The sequence below is a fragment of the Callorhinchus milii genome, unplaced genomic scaffold (assembly GCF_018977255.1).
Source record: "Callorhinchus milii isolate IMCB2004 unplaced genomic scaffold, IMCB_Cmil_1.0 Scaffold7, whole genome shotgun sequence".
Taxonomy (NCBI): Eukaryota; Metazoa; Chordata; class Chondrichthyes; order Chimaeriformes; family Callorhinchidae; genus Callorhinchus; species Callorhinchus milii.
Window position 1 is genome coordinate 5,591,402 of NW_024704748.1, and position 20,899 is coordinate 5,612,300.

At 47.4% G+C, this 20,899-nt stretch overlaps 1 protein-coding gene across 3 annotated transcripts; it reads left to right on the forward strand.

The window, feature by feature from the left end:
• The first annotated feature begins 569 nt into the window (after positions 1-569).
• On the forward strand, positions 570-20,014 carry LOC103185836 (hexokinase HKDC1-like). Of its 3 annotated transcripts, none has more exons than XM_007904547.2 (19): positions 570-632; positions 1,500-1,662; positions 2,421-2,569; positions 3,806-3,925; positions 4,533-4,628; positions 5,289-5,388; positions 6,121-6,304; positions 6,699-6,854; positions 8,146-8,382; positions 8,945-9,064; positions 11,950-12,134; positions 12,667-12,815; positions 14,028-14,147; positions 14,789-14,884; positions 15,700-15,799; positions 17,072-17,255; positions 18,045-18,200; positions 19,022-19,249; positions 19,719-20,014. In XM_007904547.2, the coding sequence occupies exons 1-19, from the start codon at positions 570-572 to the stop codon at positions 19,843-19,845; spliced, it is 2,733 nt and encodes a 910-aa protein (XP_007902738.1). In that variant the 3' UTR covers positions 19,846-20,014. The 3 variants fall into 3 exon arrangements, with proteins under 3 accessions (XP_007902738.1, XP_042192904.1, XP_042192905.1); XM_042336970.1 differs by having other exon boundaries at positions 8,152-8,382; XM_042336971.1 differs by lacking the exon at positions 4,533-4,628.
• Positions 20,015-20,899: the final 885 nt, after the last annotated feature.

Below are 20,899 nucleotides of genomic sequence, written 5' to 3' on the forward strand. Positions count from 1 at the left end.
GCCAGGGCAAAACCTTTGGCAAGTTTCCTTACTCAACACAACTCTGTTTACCTAGCAGTAAGTAGGAGCCCGGTTGTTTGTCAATTGGCAGATTGCTTTCTGGAGATAATAATCCCTTAAAAGAAACATTTGGTCACTCAATCCGTGACTGTTCGTGCAATTGGCATCCAGCGTGAAGGCTGCCATATAAATGCAAGTTGTTGTTGTTGTTGTTGAGTAGAGAGCTCCAGTGGGGAGCGAGATCGGCACAGACACGATGAGCCGAATGTGCTGTACGTGTTCTGAGATATTAACACTCCCCCGAGATAGAGTGTGTTTCTGTGAATGAGCGTAGGAAGATCGAATCATTCACAGAAAAGCATTGCAAGTGATGAGAGCTGGTATTGGCCTTGACTCTGGCATGTTTGAGGTGTGAAGCTCACTGTTTGTCACACATCTCCTCTTTGTGTGCAGCGCTCGGCTGTTTCCCACGTGGACAGTGAAACTGAGGTACTCTGGTTTGAGTGAAGAGTTATTGATTCATCGAGTTTGCACTTCCTTCCTCAGAACACTTCCTTAAATCTAACGAGATGTTTGCTTTCCACCTTTTGGCCTTTTACCTTTCGAAGGTGAAAGAAAACCAGCTCAAAAAGGTGAGTATCTTCACCTTACATCTCACAAAAATATATGTGGTCATTCATTCTACAACTGTTTTCGAAACACTGCTGTGAGCAATTGGCTGCCGCGTTTCACCCACAAAATACACAGTTAATTCACTTTACAGTATATTCTGTGAAGCGCTTTAAGATGTCTCAACTACTAGAAAACAACAACAAAATTACATTTGTATAACACCTTTCACATTGGGAGGACGTCCCAGGGCATTGGACAATCAATGTTTCGGACCCGAGCTGAGGGTCGGGATCGGGCAGGGTGGAGGGCATGGGGGGAACTGAAGGCACGGTGAAAGGTGGGGGTGTGGACAGGTTGGTCGGGGGTTAGGAGGTGGCAGAGGTAGTGGGGAGCACGGCCATGGAGGGCTTTTAACGTGAGGACCAGGATCTTGAACTATATCCTCTGTGTGATGGGAAGCCAATGGAGTTGGGTGAGGATGGGGATGATAGGATCGAGGAGCCTGGTGCGGGAGAGGACATGGGCTGCAGAGTTCTGGATGATCTGCAGCCTATGCTTAAGATGCTACATCAAATACAAGGATTATAGTATTATTACAAAGTATCCCCATGGGGACGGGGCTGAGGGATGGGGGCTGTGGGTTGTAGTTGGGCGCTGAGGGAGAGGGCTGATGGCTGAGAGGGCTGGGGGCTGAGGGGAGGGTGCTGTGGGAGGGGCCTGGGGGCTGATGGCTGGAGGAGGGGGCTGAGGGCTTGGGGCTGAGCGCAGGGGGCTGAGGGATGGGGGCTCAGGGATGGGAGCTGGGGGAGTGGGCTGGGGGAGTGGGCTGGGGGCTGAGTGTTGGGGGCTGATGGCTGGGGTCCCTGTGTAACGCTCTCTGATTACAGTTGGACAGGATCCTATATGAATTTCACCTCTCAGATGAGCAGCTGCTGGACATTATGGACCGGTTCAGTAAGGAGATGGTGAAAGGCCTGGACAAGCAAACCTCCTCCACCGCCGTGCTCAAGATGCTGCCCACCTTTGTCCAATCCATTCCTGATGGCTCCGGTACGAAGTTTACAGCCCTCGCTCCCACTCTCCCGCATACGTGTTCACCCCCCACAACCCCCACCATCACCATCACCACGATGGTGCTTACAAGGTTAACAGGAAGATTCCCTGCCCAAAGCCCTGCCGATGAGGCTGGCTGTGCTGTCATAATAATAATAATAATAATCCTTGTCACGTCTTGGAGACGTCTCAAAGCGTTTCACAGAATATACTGTAAAGTGAATTCTGTATTTTGTGATCGAGTTTTCCTTTCCCTGGCTCTGCGAAGACCAGGGCTAATTTAACCTCCTACACAACGCACTGAGACCAGCAAATCCAGCACACAAACCATCTCAGGGTCGTGGGTTCATGCCCCACATTGGCTGCTTAGTTGTGGAGACCCGCAGTATAGTGGTTAGTGCACTCACCTCGCAAACGAGAGGACCCGGATTCGATTCCTGGGAGGAACGAAACCTTAGGCAGGTTTCCTTACTCCACAGGCCTCTGTTTACCTAGCAGCAAGTAGGAACTCTGTGTTAGTCGATTGATAAATCCAGGGGTAATATACACTTTTTAAAAATATGTGATCACTCAATCCATGACTTTGTGGGATACTACTGTGCGCAATTGGTTGCCGCGTTTCACCCACAAAAATACACAGCCAATCCACTTCACAATATATGCTGTGAAGCACTTTGAGACGTCTCAATGACGTGATGAGGCGCTATATCAAATGCAAAGATCATTATATTGACAATTTCACATTGCTGATGCAGAAAGCGGTGATTTACTTGCCCTGGAACTGGGAGACTCCACGATTTGTGTGATGAGAGTGAAGGTGGCTGAAGATGGAGTGAGGTCACTGAAGATACAAAGTAAAGTCTACCCGATCATGGAAACCCTGGAGCAAGGAACAGGCAATGAGGTACCTCCTCTCCTCCTTCACGGCTTTGTGACCCTGGCCCACCCTCTCCATTCAGCCTGGCTCAGTGGTAGCCCTGTCGCCTCTTGAGTCAGAAAGTTGTAGGTTCAAGCCCCACATCAGGACCTGGAATCACATTGTCCAAGATGACACTTCAATGCGGTGCTGGAAGTGTTGCATTGTCGGAGGTGCCGTCCTTCGAATGAGACGTTGAGCCGAGGACCCGTTCGCCTGTTCAGGGGGGACATTAAAAAATCCCACAGCACTATTCGAAAAGAGAAGGGAGTTTCTCTCTCCCAATGTCCTGGCCAACAATCCTCTCAATAAAATTGGTCACTTACTCCATGGTTGTTTGTGAGTCACTGCTGTGCGCAATTGGCTGACACGTTTTGCCCACCAAAATACAGTCATTCCACTTTAGAATAATAATCCTTGCATTTGATACAGCGCCTTATCACATCTTCGAGGCGTCTCAAAGCGTTTCACAGAATCTACTGTAAAGTGAGTTGATTATATTTTGTGGGCGAAATGTGGCGCCAATTGCTCACAGCTGTGAACCACAAACAGTCGTGGCTTCAATGACCCAATTTATAATTTTTTTAAAATTTACTTTTGTTTTCAAGGAATTATTACCCCTAGAAAAGTGAACAGCCAATCGACTAACAACTAAGTTGCTACCTACTGCTAGGTAAACAGAGGTGTGTGGAGTAAGGAAACTTGGCCAACGTTTCGCCCTTCCGGGAATGAAACCCAGGTCCTCTGGCGAGTGCTCTAACCACTAAGCTACAGGACTGCACAATATACAATGCACTTTACTGTGAAGTGGTTTGAGACATCTCGATGACATAGTAAGATGCTGTATCAAATGCAAGGATTATTATTATTAGTAGTAGTAGTATTATTCGTGGCCTGCCTGCCAATGGTAGGGCAGGCTCCAGCATGCTTCACCGACCCCGCCTAGTCCATCTGCCTTCAGCCACTCTGCCCCCACCCTCTGGAACTCCATCTCGCAGTCCCTCTGCCTCGCCCCCTCCCTTGCCTCCCTCAAAACCCGTCTCAAGACCCTCCTCTTCAACTGTGCCTTCGATCACCCTCCTTCCCCCACTTGGCCTCCACCCTCCTTGATCTTGACACCCAGCTTGGGTCCAAACCACTGAGTGTCCAGCGCCTTGGGACGTCCTCCCGACATGAAAGGCGCTATACAAGTGGAATTTTGTTGTTGTTGTATTCCTTCTCCAGCTTTTCGACTATGTTGCAGAGTGCCTGGGGGATTTCATGGGGAGTCAAGGCATCAAGGACAAGAGGCTGCCTATGGGCATCTCCTTCCCCTTCCCCTGCAGACATACCAGGCTGGACGAGGTGAGTGGCTCTCATGGTGAGGAGACAAAGAGACAGACCAGAACATCTCAAAAGGAATTAGATGGGAAAGGCCTATTAGAAAGGATTAAAGGGTACCGGGAAGGAGTAGGCAATTGGGAATGGGGTAGACGGCTACACAGGGGGGCGTGACACACACACACTTGCACACTGGGAGAGTGACATACACCCATGTACACACTGGGGGAGTGACACACACACTGGGGATGTTACACACAACTGGGGGCATGACACACACACCCTTACACATGGTCGGGGGGATTTATTGGAAAATTTAAAACATTTCTCCCACCATTCCTTCCTCCTCCCTCCCCTCTCTCTCTCTTCTCCTCCCTCTCTCTTGTTCCCTCCCTCCCACCCTCCTTCCTTCCTTCCTTTCTTCCCTACCTCTCTCTCTCTCCCTCCTTTCCTCCATCCCTCTCTCCCTTCCTCCCTCTTCCTCCCCCCCCTCTCTCTCTCTCTCTCTCTCTCCCTCTCTTCCTCCTTTCTTTCATCCCTCCAACATGAAAGGCGCTATATATATATAACTGTATGATTTGCTATGTTGTGGAGGATTGTTGATGTGTGGCCGTGTGTGTCTCTGTCACAGGGGATTCTTATCTCCTGGACCAAACGTTTCAAGGCTACGGGAGTGCAGGGTGTGAACGTGGTCAATATGTTACGCAAATCTATCGAAAAACAAAAGGTAAAAATCTATCTAAAAGTGATTGCTTTGACCCTTAACATTGGGTTTATTGCCTTGCAATAAATAATAATAATAATAATCCTTGCATTTGATATAGCGCTTTTCACGTCGGGAGGACATCCCAAAGCGCTTCACAGAACACAATGTAAAGTGAATTGACTATATTTGTGGGCGAACGCGGCAGCCAATTGCGCACAGCAATGTCCCACAAAATCTCTGGTTAGGCCACACCTGGTGTTAGTGCTTACAGAACATCCTGTGAAGCGCTTTGGGATGTCTCAACAACAATAGGCACTATATCAAATGCAAGAATTATACCTTCACTACCTTTCCAACCTGCTTTCGACCCCACTCCACTACCCGTTACCTCCAATCAGGTGGCTCTGACCTCCTACTTGTCCGTCGTCCCCTCCGCTCCACCATTGGTGGCCATGCTTTCAGCCGCTATGCCCCGAAGCTCTGAAATTCTCTCTCTCTATCCCTCTGGTCACCCCACCCCCCCAGCTCAGCTTTGTGTTCTGCCACTGTTAAGCGCTCTGAGACGCTGCCCCGTGTGAGGGCGCTACACCAATGCATGTTGTTGTATTGTTAAAATGGCAAGCTGTTTGACTTAATAAGACGCTATAGAAGATACAAGTTCTTTCTTTCTCACCCATCTAGGATTATATGGTGGATGTGCTAGCTCTGGTGAATGACACAGTTGGGGTGATGATGGGTTGTGGATTTGAGGACTCGTTCTGTGAGATTGGCCTGATTATAGGTAATGCTGGGGCAGTAAGTAACTTTGGTTGTCAAAACCTTTTCTTTGGCACAAATTACCAGGGGTCCACAAATTCCTGTTACAAAACAGCAATACGAGCCTACGGAAGAGCTGAAACAAGCTGTCAAGAGATGCATTTTGCTTCCTCACTCCATTCACGTTACAATAGATGTCACAGAAAATGGCGACAGATCATTATCTGCCATGAGACTGATAGCGCTCCCTCACACCGATCCTCCGGACGTCTAAATATAGTTAAACACCTGTACTGAATACAATTAAGTAATGCAATTGCTTCTAAATACAGTTATCATTATTCTTCCACATGTGGAATCCTGTATCTTGGTAGTTAGAACACCAGTTGTTAGTCGATTGGTGGATCGCTTTTCTGGAGGTAATAATCCCTTCAAGAAAAAAAGAAAAATGTGGTCACTCAATCTTGACTGTTTGTGAGTTACTGCTGTGTGCTATTGGCTGCCATGTTTTGCCCCAAAATATACAGCCAATTCACTTTACAGTTTATTCTGTGAAGCAGTTTAAGATGTTATTATTATGATTAAACAGTTCTTTGGGACGTCCTCTCGATGTGAAAGACGCTCTATAACTGTAATTTTGTTGTTGTTGTTGATTCGGTTATTGGTCAGTGCACTGTAGAAAGAAAACGTGGGGGTAACAGCACTTTGTGGACACCCTGTAAAGGGGTGTGACTCAATGGCCCTGGTCTCCCTATAGGTACCGGCACCAATGCTTGCTACATGGAGGAGATGAGCCACATAGACATGATTGAGTCTGACGAAGGGCAAATGTGCATCAACACAGAGTGGGGAGCATTTGGGGACAACGGCACCTTGGAAGACATCCGGACTGAGTTCGATCGGGAGATTGACTCTGGCTCCCTCAATCCCGGGAAACAGCTGTAAGTCCTCACTCTGCTTTCCACTGACATCCTGTAGCATAATGGATAATGTGCTCACCTCGCAAGCCAGAGCACCCGAGTTTGATTTCTAGCAGGGCGAAACCTTAAGCAAGTTTCCTTACTCCACACGCTTCTGTTTACCTAGCAGTAAGTAGGAATCCAGTTGGTTAGTTGATTGGTGGATCACTTTATGGGGATAATAATTTGATCATTGAATCCACGACTGTTTGTGGGACACTGCTATGTGCAATTGGCTGCTACGTTTCACCCACAAAATATAGTCAATTCACTTTATAGAGTATTCTGTGAAGTGCTTTGAGATGTCTTGGGCAGATGTGATAAGGCACTATATCAAATGCAAGGATTATTATTAGTAGTATTATTTGCTCTGCAGGTTTGAAAAGATGATCTCGGGGATGTACATGGGAGAGCTGGTGAGACTTATCCTAGTGAAGTTGGTCCAGAAAGGCATACTCTTCAAAGGTCAGACCACCCCCGAACTCCTCACCAATGGAACCATTGAGACCAAACACATTATTTCCATAGACAAGTAAGATCCTGACCATTTCGGACTTGTCTTAGCTGATGCTTCAATGCAGTGCTGGAAATGTGCGTCCTTCGGATGAGATGTTAGATGTTGGAATGATTCACAAAAGAGAAAGAAGGGCTGATACTGTGTGTGTTGTTGTGACAGTATGACTCCTGATGGGCGGTTTTGCTATGTACTATATATTGTATTCCATGTCATATGTCCCATTCTCTGCAATGTTTTCCTATTCATAATGGGGGTTGTTCCTGTTTAATGAGGATACATGCTCTCTGGGGCAGTTGTTGTATTATAATGATACCAGGGTTTAAAGGGTTAAATTATGAGGACAGGTTGCATAAACTTGGTCTGCATTCCCTTGAGTTTAGAAGGTGGAGGGATAGTCTTATTGAGGTGTTTTAAATGATATAGGGATTTGATAGGGGAGCTACAGAGAAACTATTTCCTCTGGTGTGGGAATCCAGAACAACAACAACAACAAAATTACATTTGTAGAGTGCCTTTCATGTCGGGAGGACATCCCAAAGCATTGGAACAAGGGGGCATCATCTTAAATTAGAGCTAAGCCATTTAGGAATGAAAACAGGAAGCACTTTTCTGCACAAAGGATAATGGAAATCTGGAACTCTTTCCCTCAAAAGGCTGTTGATGCTGGGACAATTGTAATTTTCAAGACTGAGGTGGATAGATGTTTGTTAGGTCAGGGTATCAAGGGATATGGGGCAAAGGTGGGTAAATGAAGTTGAGCACAGGTCAACCATGATCTTATAGAACAGAACAGGCTTAATGGGCTGAATGGCCGACTCCTATTCCTATGTTCCCATAATGTTGATTTCCTGGGTGGGTTAAAACCTTAGACAGGTTTCTTTACTCCACATGCCTCTGGTTACCAAGCAGTATGTAGGAACCCAATTTTTAGTTGTTTGGCGGATCGCCTAAAAACACTCAATAATAATAATAATTTGATCCCTCAAACCACGACTGTTTGTGGGACACTGCTGTGCGCAATTGGCTGCCACATATCGCCCACAAAATACACAGTCAATCCACTTTACGGTATATTCTGTGAAGCGCTTTGAGATGTCTCAACGACGTGATAAGGCGCCGAATCAAATGCCAGGAGTATTACTATTATTATTATGACTATAAACCCTTTGTGTCCAGTACCTTGAGATGTCCTCCTGACATTAAAGGCACTGTATAAATGCAATGTGTTGTTGTTATAATGTTGGGGGCAGTGTTTGTGTGTTGTGTGGATCACTGGTAACAGGAATCCTTGTTTCCCCACTCTCAGACCCAGGGTGGGGCTGTACAATGCCCGGGAGATGCTGAGTGACCTGGGCATGGAGAACGCGTCAGGGGAGGAGTGCCTGGCTTTACAGCACATCTGTGGCGTGGTGTCCCTCCGCTCCGCCAGTCTGTGTGCGGCCACCCTCGGCGCCATCCTCAACCGGCTGAAGGAGAATCGCAAGCAGCCTCAGCTCCGTACCACTGTGGGTGTTGATGGGAACGTTTACAAGAAAAATGTTCAGTAAGTGACCACACACCAGACCATCACTGCCTCGGTTCCTTCCCGTGTATCAACCTGGCGCAGTGGTAGCGTTCTCGCCTCTGAGTCAGAAGGTTGCGGGTTCAAGCCCCACGGTCAAGACTTGGAATTACAGAGACTAAGCTGACGCCCTAATGCAGTGCTGGTGGCGTGTTGCATTGTTGGAGGTGCCAGCCTTTGTGGTCCTGTTCTGCCTGTTCAGGTGGATGTTAAAGATCCCACGGTGCTATTGGAAAAGAGAAGGGAGTTTCTCTCTACTGGTGTCCTGGCCAACAATCCCCCAAAATAAAATTGGTCACTCACTCCCTGACTGTTTGTGGGACACTGCTGTGCCTAACTGGCTGCTGCATTTCACCCACAAAATATACAGTCGATTCACTTTACAATGTATCCCATGAAGCGCTTTGAGACGTCTCAACGATGTGATAATGTGCTACGTCAAATTTAAGGATTATTATTACTATATAGAAACATTATGAAGCTGTGAGCTGCTGTAGGTGTTGCAGGAGCGATATGAGCTCAGGGATGTGGTTGTGTGTGACAGGTACGCCAAGAGGTTACACATGATTGTGCGGCGCCTAGTGCCTAGCTGTGAGGTGAGGTTCCTTCTGTCTGAGGACGGCAGCGGGAAGGGAGCTGCCATCGTGACTGCCGTGGCCTACAGGTAGGAACAAGGAAATAGGAACAGGAGTGGGTCATTCAGCCCCTCGAGCCTGTTCCAACATTCTATTAGATCATCGCTGATCTGTACCTCAACTCCAATTACTTGCCCTTGCCCCCATATCCCTTGACAGCCTGACTAGACTTTTCTCTTCAAACATGCCCACGGTCACTTACCCTGTCTCCCCAGCACAGTATCAAAGCTTGTCACTGTTAACTTAACTTAACGGTCCATCGGCAGGTCTGGCTGGACCTTATCAAATCCTACTGTTCTGCCCTCGCCTCCGCTAAATTGTTGTTCTACTCCAAGACAATCTTGGAGGCCAAGGACAACCCCAGGCTCCTCTTGTCCAACACCAACCGGCTCTTCCACCCACCCTTTCATGCCTCGCCCATCCTCACCTCCAATGCCAACTGCGAGGCAATGCTGGACGTCCTTGAATCCAAAGTTGAGGGAATCCACTCAGCTGCCTTTGCCCTGCCGTCTACTACACCCTCCCCATCTCCCCCCTCCCATCCCGGCCCCTACTCATCCCTCCCTCTACACGTTCAAATCTGTCTCACACTCCTCTCTCACTGCCACTATCTATAACCGGCATGAAACTGACCACATGCTCCCTTGACCCCATCCCTACCCCTCTCCTTACCTCCCAGCTCCACCTCCTTGCCCCCTACTCACAAACATCATAAACCTCTCCCTGTCCACTGGTAATGTTACCACTCCATTAAAACGTCCATCATCACTGCTATCCTTAAAAAACCCTCCCTGGACCCATCTCTACTCTTAAACTACAACCCACATCTCCAACCTCCCTTTCCTCTCCAAGGTCCTGGAACAAGTTGTTGCTTCCCAGCTTTGCTCCTTCCTCTCCTGCCACTCCCTTCACAAACCCCTCCAATCGGGTTTCCATGCCACCCACAGCACAGAAACAGCCCTGGTCAAAGTGACAAATGACATTCTGTCCAACTGCGACCAGGGCTCCCTCTGCCTCCTCGTCCTCCTTGACCTCTCTGGTCAAGGACACCGTCGACCACTTTATCCTCATCCACTGCCTCTCCTCTCACCTCAACCTTCATGGTTCTGTCCTTGACTGGTTCAGATCGTACCTCCACTTCATGTCCAGAAATGGTTTCTCCTTTAGCCCCCACCCCATCTTGTGCGGGATTCCTCAGGGCTCTGTCCTTGGTCTCCTCCTCTTCAATATCTATATGCTCCAGGATGAGGTGACATCATCCTGGATGATCACAAACTTTGCCCACATGGGGTCAACTTCCACATGTATGTAGATGACACCCAACTGTATCTCTCTTCGCCCATCCTTGACTCCAGGACCACTGCTGTGCTGACAGAATGTCTGCCGGACATCAAGTCCTGGATGAGAGCTAATTTTCTTCAGTTGAATGTCAACAAGACCGAGGCTCTCCTGATTGGCTCCTGTGAGCGCCTCCACACCTCAGGCGCTGATAGCATCACCATCCATTGATGTACACTCCAACTTACTAAGCCAGTCTGGAATCTTTGGCATCTTGTTTGACCTCAACTATCCTTTCTACTTCACATTTGTGCCATGAGCTGATCTGCCTTCCCCCACCTCCGCAACATCGCCCGGCTCCGCCACTGTCTGACAACGCAGGCTGCCGAAACTCTCGATGCTTTCATTACATCGTGGCTTGACTATGCAAATTCATTGCTTGTCGGCCTCCCCAACTCCTCCCTCCACAGGCTGCAGATCATCCAGAACTCTGCAGCCCATGTCCTCTCCCGCACCAGGCTCCATGACCCTATCACCCCCATCCTCGCCCATCTTCTCTGGTTTCCAATCACACAGAGGATTGAAGGCCAGCCTTCTGACACTCTGCCCCCACCCTCTGGAACTCCATCCTGCAGTCCCTCTGACTCGCCCCCTCCCTTACCTCTTTCAAAACCCACCTTAAAACCCTCCTCTTCGACCGCGCTTTCGATCACTCTGCTTCCCCCACTGCTCTCCACCCTCCCCGATCCTGTCCCCCAGCTCGGGTCAGAAACTCTGACTGTCCAGCCACTTGGGACATCCTCCCGACATGAAAGGCGCTATACAAATGTAATTTTATTGTTGTTGTTGCTGTTACGCACTCCAAGATGTGAATCCTGGTATGAAGGGCGCTGCAAAATTAAGTTGTTTTTTCTACAAGTTGCCGGAAATAAAATTTTATCGATTAAAATTTTTTTTTTGTTGATTATTAATTGTTTTGAGGAGTACAACTTGGCCGACTTCTTGTCACCAGTACCTGTGCATGTGGTCAGTGATAGGAAGTCATATCAGTGGTCATCCGTTACCTGGAAAGGTCGGCCATTTTTGTGATTGATAAACATTGTGATTGGGGAAAAAAGGGAACAAAAGAGGAATTGAAAAGAATGGTTGACTTTAACCTTTGAAAACCCGATTGAAAACTAAGATTTTTTTAACACATTTTTATCATGCAAAACTTTGTTTTAATACAAATTGTGCAGTCCTGTACTGTGGTAGTTGCAAGTGAGAGGACCTGGGTTTGATTCCTGGGCAGGACAAAACCTCAGGCAAGTTTCCTTACTCCACAAGTTTCTGTTTACCTAGCAGTAAGTAAGGAACCCGGTTGTTAGTTGATTGGCGGATTGCTTTCCAGGGGCTAATAATCCCTCCCCAAAAATAATAAGTAAATAATAATAATTTGGTGACTCAATCCACGACTGTTTATGGGATACTGCTGTCCGTAACTTTGCCCACAAAATACACGGTCAATCCACTTTACAGTATATTCTGTGAAACGCTTTGAGACATCTCAATGACATGATAAGGCGCAATATCAAATGTAAGGATTATGATTACTATTATTATTATTAAATCGCTTTGCCCTGCACCCTGCCCGTAGGCTGGCCAATCAGCGGAAGCAGATCGACCAGCTCCTGGCGGCATTCAAACTGACCAATGACCAGCTGTTGGAGGTGATGAGGAAATTACGGGTGGAGATGGACCGAGGATTAAAGAAAGACACACACGCCTCGGCCACCGTCAGGATGCTGCCCACTTACGTGAAAAGAATCCCCAGTGGAATGGGTAAGAAAAGAACCGAACACTGAAATCAGGTTCCCAGAGGCTGAGGCTCAGACACTGGACTGACTCGTTTTTGTGCCGCTGATTACTCCAACAAAATCATCCGTCCTCATCCCAAATCCCTCTTTCCCCATTCCATCTGTTCCCCTTACACCGCAAGTGGAGTGTCATAGCATTGTCGTTAGAGCACTTGCCGCGCAAGGTTCCCGGGCAGGGCGAAACCTTAGCTAACACGTTTCCTTACTCCACACGCCTCTGTTTAACTAGCAATAAGTAGGAACCCGGTTGTTGGCGGATCACTTTCCGGGGGTAATAATCCCTTTTTAAAAAAAAAACTGTTTGTGGGACGCTGCTGTGCGCCATTGGCTGCTGCATTTTACCCACAAAATACACAGTCACTTACACTTTATAGTATAATCTGTGAAGTGTTTTGAGAAGTATCAAAGACCTGATAAGGCTCTATATCAAATACAAGGACTATTATTGTTGTTATTATTAATAATATAATAGTGACCGAGGGAACCTTGTGTTATAGAGAGTGGGAAGTTCCTGGCCCTGGATCTGGGAAGAACCAGCTTGCGTGTCCTGTTGGTCACCATCCGCAGTGGTAACAAGCGATCAGTCCGAGTGTACAACAAAACCTACATGATCCCAATGCCAGTCATGCAAGGCACAGGGGAAGAGGTGAGTTTGGGATGAGGCGTACTCTAGGCTTGCTCCATTTTTCCCGCCCTGCCTGTTCCACCATTGATGGTCAGTCCTTCAGCCTCACTGCTCCCATCCTTTGGTTCTCCATCACACAGTCCCTTCGCCTTGCTCCCTCCCTTTCTTCCTTCAAGGCAGGCTCAAGATCTCCTCCTCGATCGTGCCTCGGGCCTCCCTCCTACCTCACCCTCCCTGCCCTCCACCCCTCCTGATCCCAACCGTGAGCTCGGGCGCAAATCCTTGACTGTCCAGTGCCTTCTCCTGAAAGATGCTATACAGCTTGAGATCTTTCATGTCCACCTGAATGGGACCTCGGTTTAATGTCTCATCCGAAGGATAACAAGAAAAAGAGTGACACCTCCAACAATGCTCCGCACTGGGGACTCAGCTTAGACTATGAGTTCAAAGGCCTGATGTGGGCATGAAACCACAACCCTTTGACTCAGAGGTGAAAGTGTGAGCGACTGAGCCAAGCTGACACTGATCAGAGTTGTGGCAGCCTGGTTCACGGTTACGTTTAACATCAGCGCCTTGGGTTACTGATGCCTTCCTTTGACCCCTACCCCTCCCCACCCCACCCCCATAACAAGAGGTGCAAACAGGGTTGGGCCTGTGGTCTCCATCTCCCCACTTCAATATCTCCCCACCAGGAATCACTTGCTAACATCCTCCACCTCCAGCCCTCCCTGTCTGCCACCTGCCACGCATAAAGAATGATCATGGATGAGGTAGCAAAAGGCGACCAGCACATGTGGACATTTGCCCCATTGAGGGAGACGTGATTGGAATGCCTTCGGAGAGACAATCAACAATCATAATAATAATCCTTGCATTTGATACTACACCTTATCACGTTGTTGAGATGTCTTCAAAGCGCAGGATTTACTGTAAAGTGGATTGACTATGTATTTTGTGGCCAAAATGTGGCAGCTAATTGAGGGACCACATTTTTTGGATGGGGGGAGGGATTATTACCCAGGGAAAGCAATCTGCCAATCAACTAACAACCAGGTTACTACTTACTGCTAGGTAAAGAGAGGCGTGTAGAGTAAGGAAAGTTGTCTAATGTTTCACCCAGCCCAGGAAACAAACCTGGGTCCTCTCGCTTGTGTGGCGAACATGCTAACCATTGCGCTACAGGTCTCCATAATACTAGGCGGTGTTAATGAGTGTGCTCTGCTCTGTTGCTAGCTCTTTGATTACATCGTGGAGTGTATCGCTACGTTTCTGGAATACATGGGGGTGAAAGGCATCAAGCTTCCCCTCGGGTTCACCTTCCCCTTCCCTTGTGTCCACGTAGAACTGAACAAGGCAAGTCTGCGGGACCATGTAATACAACTACTACTAACATTTGGTGTAAAGCCTTATCACATCGTTGAAACGTCTCAAAGCGCTTCACAGAATATACAGTAAAGTGTCGTCACTGTGTATTTTGTGTGCGAAAATCAGCAGCGCATTGGCACACAGCAGTGCCCAATTTTATTTGAGGGATTCTCAGCCAGGCGACCTTGCACATCCATCTGAACAGGCAGACGGGACTTTGGGGTTAACGCTTCATCTGAACGATGGCACCTCTGACAATGCAACCCCAGGGTGTGCATTGGAGCGTCATCTTAGACTATGTGATTCCAAGTTCTGACGTGGGACTTGAACTCACAACCTCCTGACTCAGAGGCGAGAGCGCTACCACTGAGCCAGGCTGACATACATATCACTTGTTTATTCCATCGGCCAGCAAATTGGGCAAAAATTGGAACCATTTCGTAACCCATTCCTTGTGTACCTTAACTTGAAATAGTCACAAACCTCCTGCCACACCACTCCACCTCGTTGCTCTCCTCTGTTTCTGTGTCTAACACTGGGATCAGCCTTTCTGCTCTCCTCTGCCCTGCCCCAGTGTTAAGTCTGACACATTCCTATATGGGTCTAACTTGTGAATGTTCTGTCTTTAGGCCATTCTTATTAATTGGACCAAAGACATTAAAGCCACAGGTTGTGAAGGCGAGGATATTTCCGTTCTGTTGAAAGAGGCCATAAAAAGGAATGGAGTGAGTAACTCTGCTGAAAGGATTTAATCCCTGGGACCACATGGAATTAGATAGGCACAATTGGAATGGACCGGGAAATTGCAAGTCCATTAGGATTAGAGTAGATGAATTCAGGGCAGTTCCGATGGTGTAGACCAGCGTGATCCATCTGGTGGCCCGTGGGCCACATCTGGCACGCGAACCATTTCCAGCTTCATTATCCAACGAACAAATACAGGCGACACGTATGCCAATCAGGAGACAGTCACCAGGGGCCTCAGGCTCTGCTTGCCACCGGGACTGGCCGATCAAGACAACATATTGTTTATGGGGTCCACGAATGTTTCTCAAATGTGACATCTAGCCCTCAGCAGAAAAAAGGTTGGCCCATAACAGCGACAACTTGAATTTGTATAGTGCCGTTCATGCAAAGTAGCATCCCGGAGCGCTGGTGTGGTGGACAAAATTGCAGTTTATAGACAAGGAGCTCCCCATTTCAAATCCCAGAGCTGAATTTGTATGGGTTATAAATTGCCCTGGGATAGGGAGTAAAAGAGCAGCCAGGGTTCCTGCTTCTGGCCCCTCGGCAGCACCTGGTGTGTGGCAGCCGGGTGGGGGGACGTCAGTTACACTTGGCTGTCACAGTTGATCAGCCGGAGTGTCAGCCTAGACTGTGAGCTCAAAGTCCCCACACAGGGCTTGAACCAACAACCTTCTGAGACAGCGTTGAGAACCAAGGCTGCCGATTGAAAGGTTCAATGTCTGTGGAGATGTGTGGTGTAGGTGTAGCTGTGATGTGCTGTGAGCCCCTATCAGCCTCTGTGTCTGTTTCCAAGGAGTTTGACCTGGACATCGTGGCAATTGTGAACGACTCAGTAGGAACCATGATGACTTGTGCCTACGATTATCCGAAATGCCAAGTGGGAATAATTATAGGTATGTTTTTATGCTGCTTCATCCTTTCTCAGGACCTGTTTCCTCCCCATTCACCTCTTCCTTCTCAGCAGTTCACACTCGCTCTCGTGGCAGGAGAGATACTTAAAAAGAAAAAAAATTTTGCAGGGTTATGGGGTAAGAACAGGGGAGTGGGACGAGTTGGCAGCTCTTTTAAAGAGTTGGCCCAGGCATGATGGGCCGAATGGCCTCCTTTTGTGCTGTATGATTCTATGATTCTATAATTCATGCTGAGAGCAGCTCACACTCACTCACACTTGCTCGTGCTGGGAGCTGTTGACAATACCGTGGTTGTTATTAATGGCAGATAGATACAGAACAGCAATGAAGTTGGACTCATTTAAAAACCTGAGGGATGATGTAATGGGAAGAATGTACGGAGCAAATATAGTTCAATGTAAAACACAATGAGGTAGGATATTGTGGTAAAAAGGAAATGCACCTTAAATGGTAAGACTATCATTGGAGTGAAGGGGCCTTAGTGTGTAGATACCACTTTCTCCTCTTGCCCATCTTCAGATCTTCTTCTATCCTACCTACGGTCACCTCTTCTCTTTCTTGACATTGTTCAGCAATCTGAGACACCGCCCCACATGAAGGCTGCTGTATACATCCAAGTTGTTGTTGGGAATAATGGCATGTAGATCAGGAATAGCAAATGGTTTTGCCTACAAAAACACACAGTCACTACACTTTACAGTACATCCTGTGGAACCCTTTGAGATGTCGCCCTGATGTGAAAGGTACTGCAGTTAATGTAAGGATTATTATTATTATTATTATCCAGAGACACAGAATACAAGACAGGGAGGAAACTGCAACTTTTCCTACATATCTATACCAGACCGAACGAGAAGATTAGACAAAGGAAAAACATACCCTTATTCATTCGCTTTAAGGTTACAGCAAAATGTCATTTAAATAGGTCTCACGGTATAAATGTTAATTTACCTCCATTATAAACAATGTACATGATTAAAACAACATAATAATCAACTTAATAGAATCAAATGCTTAAAATATTAAAATTATTACAAAGATAATAATAATCCTTACATTTGATCAAGTCATTGAGATGTCTCAGAGTGCTTCACAGAATATATAGCAAAGTGAATTGACTGTGTATTTTGTGGGCAAAATATATAGTTCATATTGGCAAAGCTCAGCAAAAGCATACATATGCTAAGAACAACTCGCCCAGGATGCTTCACCCATGATATAAATTGATTCTATGCTGTATGTCTTGTGCCATAGGGACTGGCATTAATGCATGTTACATGGAAGACTTGAAAAACATAGAAATCGTGGATGAAAACAAGGGAAAAATGTGTATCAATACCGAATTAGGAGCATTTGGGGACAATGGGTGTATCGATGACATTCGCACAAAGTTTGATGACAAGGTGGATAAAAAATCCATTAATCCTGGGAAGCAAAAGTGAGTAAATGACTTCTTAGAAACTCCTATTTGGGTATTAATATTGCTATCAATATTAATCCTTGCGTTTGATACAATGCCTTTAGCACTGAGATGTCTCAAATTGCTTCCCAGAATATACTGTGAAGTGAACTATTTGTGGGCAAAATGCAAGGATTATTATGATTAATAGTGTCCTGGGGAGAGATTCAAACATTTTTAAGAGAGAGGGGGAAACATTGACCATAAAAAACAGCTAGACTGTGCTTTACATTGTAAGGATATTTGAAAATCTGACACACGGGGAAACCCATCGCCACAAAGCTGGATTGCTGAGTGCTGGAAATGTGCAGTTTCCCTGTGTCTGGGATGGAGGATGCACACTCTCTCTCTCTTTCTTTGGAGCAACGCACTCCTGTTCACCGCATACCAAATAATAGGAGGGTTGGGGAGGTGGCGGGCGGGGGAGAGGACAGTAGAGAGGGTTGGAAAATGGTAGGGTTGGTCGAGAGGAAGGTAGGGTGGATGTTCTGTAAAAATGAGATCAAATGGATGAAAGGTCCTTCTTCACCCAAACCGATCTTGTGACCTTGCTGATCTCTATGATTTTGTGTTCTTGTGATCATTGTGATCTTGCGATGTATTAAGCGTGGGTTGGCAGGAGCTAAGGCTTGGGAATTTCACAACAACTTGCATTTATATCGTTCCCTTCATGCGGGGCAGCGTCTCGGAGCACTTAAGTGGCTAAAATTTGCCATTTGCAAGCTGTCGCATGAACGCAACTGATTTCATCTGTGTTTGTGTTACCAGGTTTGAGAAAATGATCAGTGGGATGTATTTGGGTGAAATTGTTCGGGAAGTTCTCATCAACATGACGAAGCAGGGGCTGCTGTTCCGGGACAGGTCCTCCCAGTCTCTCTACACAAAGGGCATATTCGAAACCAATTTTTTATCCAAGATAGAGACGTATGTGAGCTGGTTTATTGTTTCGCTCCCTCACCCTGTCGCTCGTTCCTCCTACCATCTTGACAACCTTCGAATCAGCCTGGCTCAGTGGTAGCGATCTCGTCTCTGAGTCAGAAAGTGTGAGTTCAAGCCCCATGGCAGGACTTGGAATCACATAGTCTAAGCTGATGCTCTAGTGCGGTGCTGGGGGGTGTGTTGCATTGTCAGAGGTGCCGTCCTTCGGATGAGACGTTAAACAGAGTCCTGTCTGCCTGTTCAGGCGGACGTTAAAGATCCCATGGCACTATTCAAAAAGAGAAGAGAGGTTTCTCTCTCCCAGTGTCCTGACCAACAATCCCCCAAATAAAAATCAGTCACTCACTTCATGGCTGTTCATGGGACATTGCTGTGTGCAAACTAGCTGCTGCATTTCGCCCACAGTATACACAGTCAAATCCACTTTGCAATATATCCTGAGAAGAGCTTTGAAGACTTCTCAATGACTTGATAAGATGCCTGGCACACACAGAAACCCATCACCATACTTAAGAGTATCCAAACCAAACTGAGAATTCCACGCATTGCAGATGCAATGAGCCAGGCTGCACTGGGCTGCCATCAGCAGTGCCCTGGAATACTGCAGATCCGCCTGGCTCAGGAACTGGACTTGAGGCTCGAACAGAAGGTGGACTCGATCCCGAGATTCCGTTGTCAAACATATCACCTTGGAGCCAGTTCAGTTCAGTTCAGCTCCAAGGAGACCCCCACTTATGCAGGGCACCCTGTCAAATGCAAGCATTATTATTATTATGTTCCTGACTTGTTGCTCTCCTGTTTGGCAGTGACCAGCTGCTCCAGGTAAGAGGCATTCTGCGGCAGATAGGTCTAGACAGCACGTGTGATGATAGTGTTATTGTGAAGAAGGTGTGTGAGGTGCTGGTACACCGGGCAGCACAGCTGTGCGGGACAGGAGTGGCTGCTGTGGTGGAGAAGATCAGGGAGAACAGTCACCAGAACCAACTGGAGGTGACCGTGGGGGTGGAGGGATCCCTCTACAGCTCCCACCCGAAGTGAGTACTCACACATGTCCCCAGGCTCCTCGGTGGGAAAGCTTTGGCAGGATTGGGAGATGTTGAATCTTTCCAGTAACCTATTGTGCATTCCCGAACCTGCGTTCCTCCAGGCTTGCTCTGGTGATACCATTACCGGCAAGGTTCAGACATCAACGGGGAGTGAACGAGTGTCTAACACTAAAGCCTCACTGGGAGGCTAAATGAGCGTGTCAGCAAGCGTGTGAGCACGTAAAGCAAGCGTGTAAAGTGCGCATGTAAGCGTGCGTGTAATCAAGTGTGTAAGTGAGCATGTGTAAATGAGAGTGTGCAAGTGAGTGTTAAGTGAGAGTGTAAATGAGTATGTAATCAAGGGTATAAGAGAGCATGCAATCGAGGGTGTAAGCGAGCATGAGTGTTAAAGGACAGTTGAGGGTCAGGCGTGCTGGCACACATGCCTATTGACTGGAATCTCCGCTTGTGTCCTCAGTTTCAGGCAGATCCTGGAGAGTACGGTGAAAGAAATCGCCCCCAACTGCAGGGTGACCTTCAGGCTGACCGAGGACGGCAGCGGCAAGGGGGTGGCGCTGATCGCTGCCATGGCAGGAGAGCAGTGACTTGACCACGTCTCATCATCATGCACCACCTCCCCCCTTCCTTTCCACACTTCTCATTCCACACACGCTCCCCCCCCTTGTGCCACTAGCCACCTCTGTGCAGTTGAATTGCACCTATTCAACTGATACAATTCTGCCCAACTGTCCCCTTCCCCCCCCACCCTCACTGCTCGTCCCACCCCCACCACCACTGCTTGTCCCCACCATGTCCACCGTCCAATCCCGCTGCCAGTAGGTGTCTACGAGAAGAGGAAGCCATGTGCTTTACGTGAAAATTGTATGTATCTAAATCAATAAAATGCCAATTCTTGGCGTAATGTAAACCTTCTCTAGAGAGGTTTCTGTTCTGTAACGGTCTTTAGCTCGGTTCCTGAGCCAGGAGGTTCCGCAGTATTCCAGTGCACTGCTGATGACAGCACAGCTCAGTCTGGCTCATCGGCAGGACTTGGAAGGGCAGACCGCTCACTGGGGAATTGTAGTCACTGCACTTTACATACAGTAAATCCTGTGAAACACTTTGGAATGTTCTCCTGACGTGAAAGATGCTATACCAAATGTAAGGATTATTAGCACTAACATTGCTTCCCTTTCTATCTTCAAAACTCTTAAAACCCTACTTCTTTTGGAGCTGACTTTGGTCAGCTCTCCCTCTTTCCTCCTCTGGGTTCGATTGCCGAGCATGGAGACACTTAAGGCAAGTTTCCTTACTCCATACACCTCTGTTTACCCAGCAGTAGGTAGGAACCCGGTTGTTAGTTGCTTTGGCGGATCGTGTTTCTGGGGGTAATAATCTCGCCAAAATAATAATAATAATCAATCCATAATTGTTTGTGGGACACTGCTGTGTGCCATTGGTTGCAGTTCTTCGCCCACAAAATACAGTCAATTCATTTTACAATATATTTTGTGAAACCCTTTGAGACGTCTCAACGACACGATAAGCTGCTATATGGAGTCCTGTAGCTCAGTGGTTAGAGCACTCGCTTTGCAAGTGAGAGACCTGAGTTCAATTCCAGGCAGAGGGCGAAACCTTGGGCAAGTTTCCTTACTCCAC

What these genes read in the sequence shown, in the direction of transcription:
- LOC103185836 (XM_007904547.2), top strand. Translation starts at nt 570, where the DNA reads ATGTTTGCTTTCCACCTTTTGGCCTTTTACCTTTCGAAGGTGAAAGAA. An exon ending in ATCCATTCCTGATGGCTCCG is followed by an intron (nt 1,663 to 2,420) that starts GTACGAAGTTTA and finishes TTGCTGATGCAG; the next exon opens with AAAGCGGTGATTTACTTGCC. An exon ending in GTGACTGCCGTGGCCTACAG is followed by an intron (nt 9,065 to 11,949) that starts GTAGGAACAAGG and finishes CCCTGCCCGTAG; the next exon opens with GCTGGCCAATCAGCGGAAGC.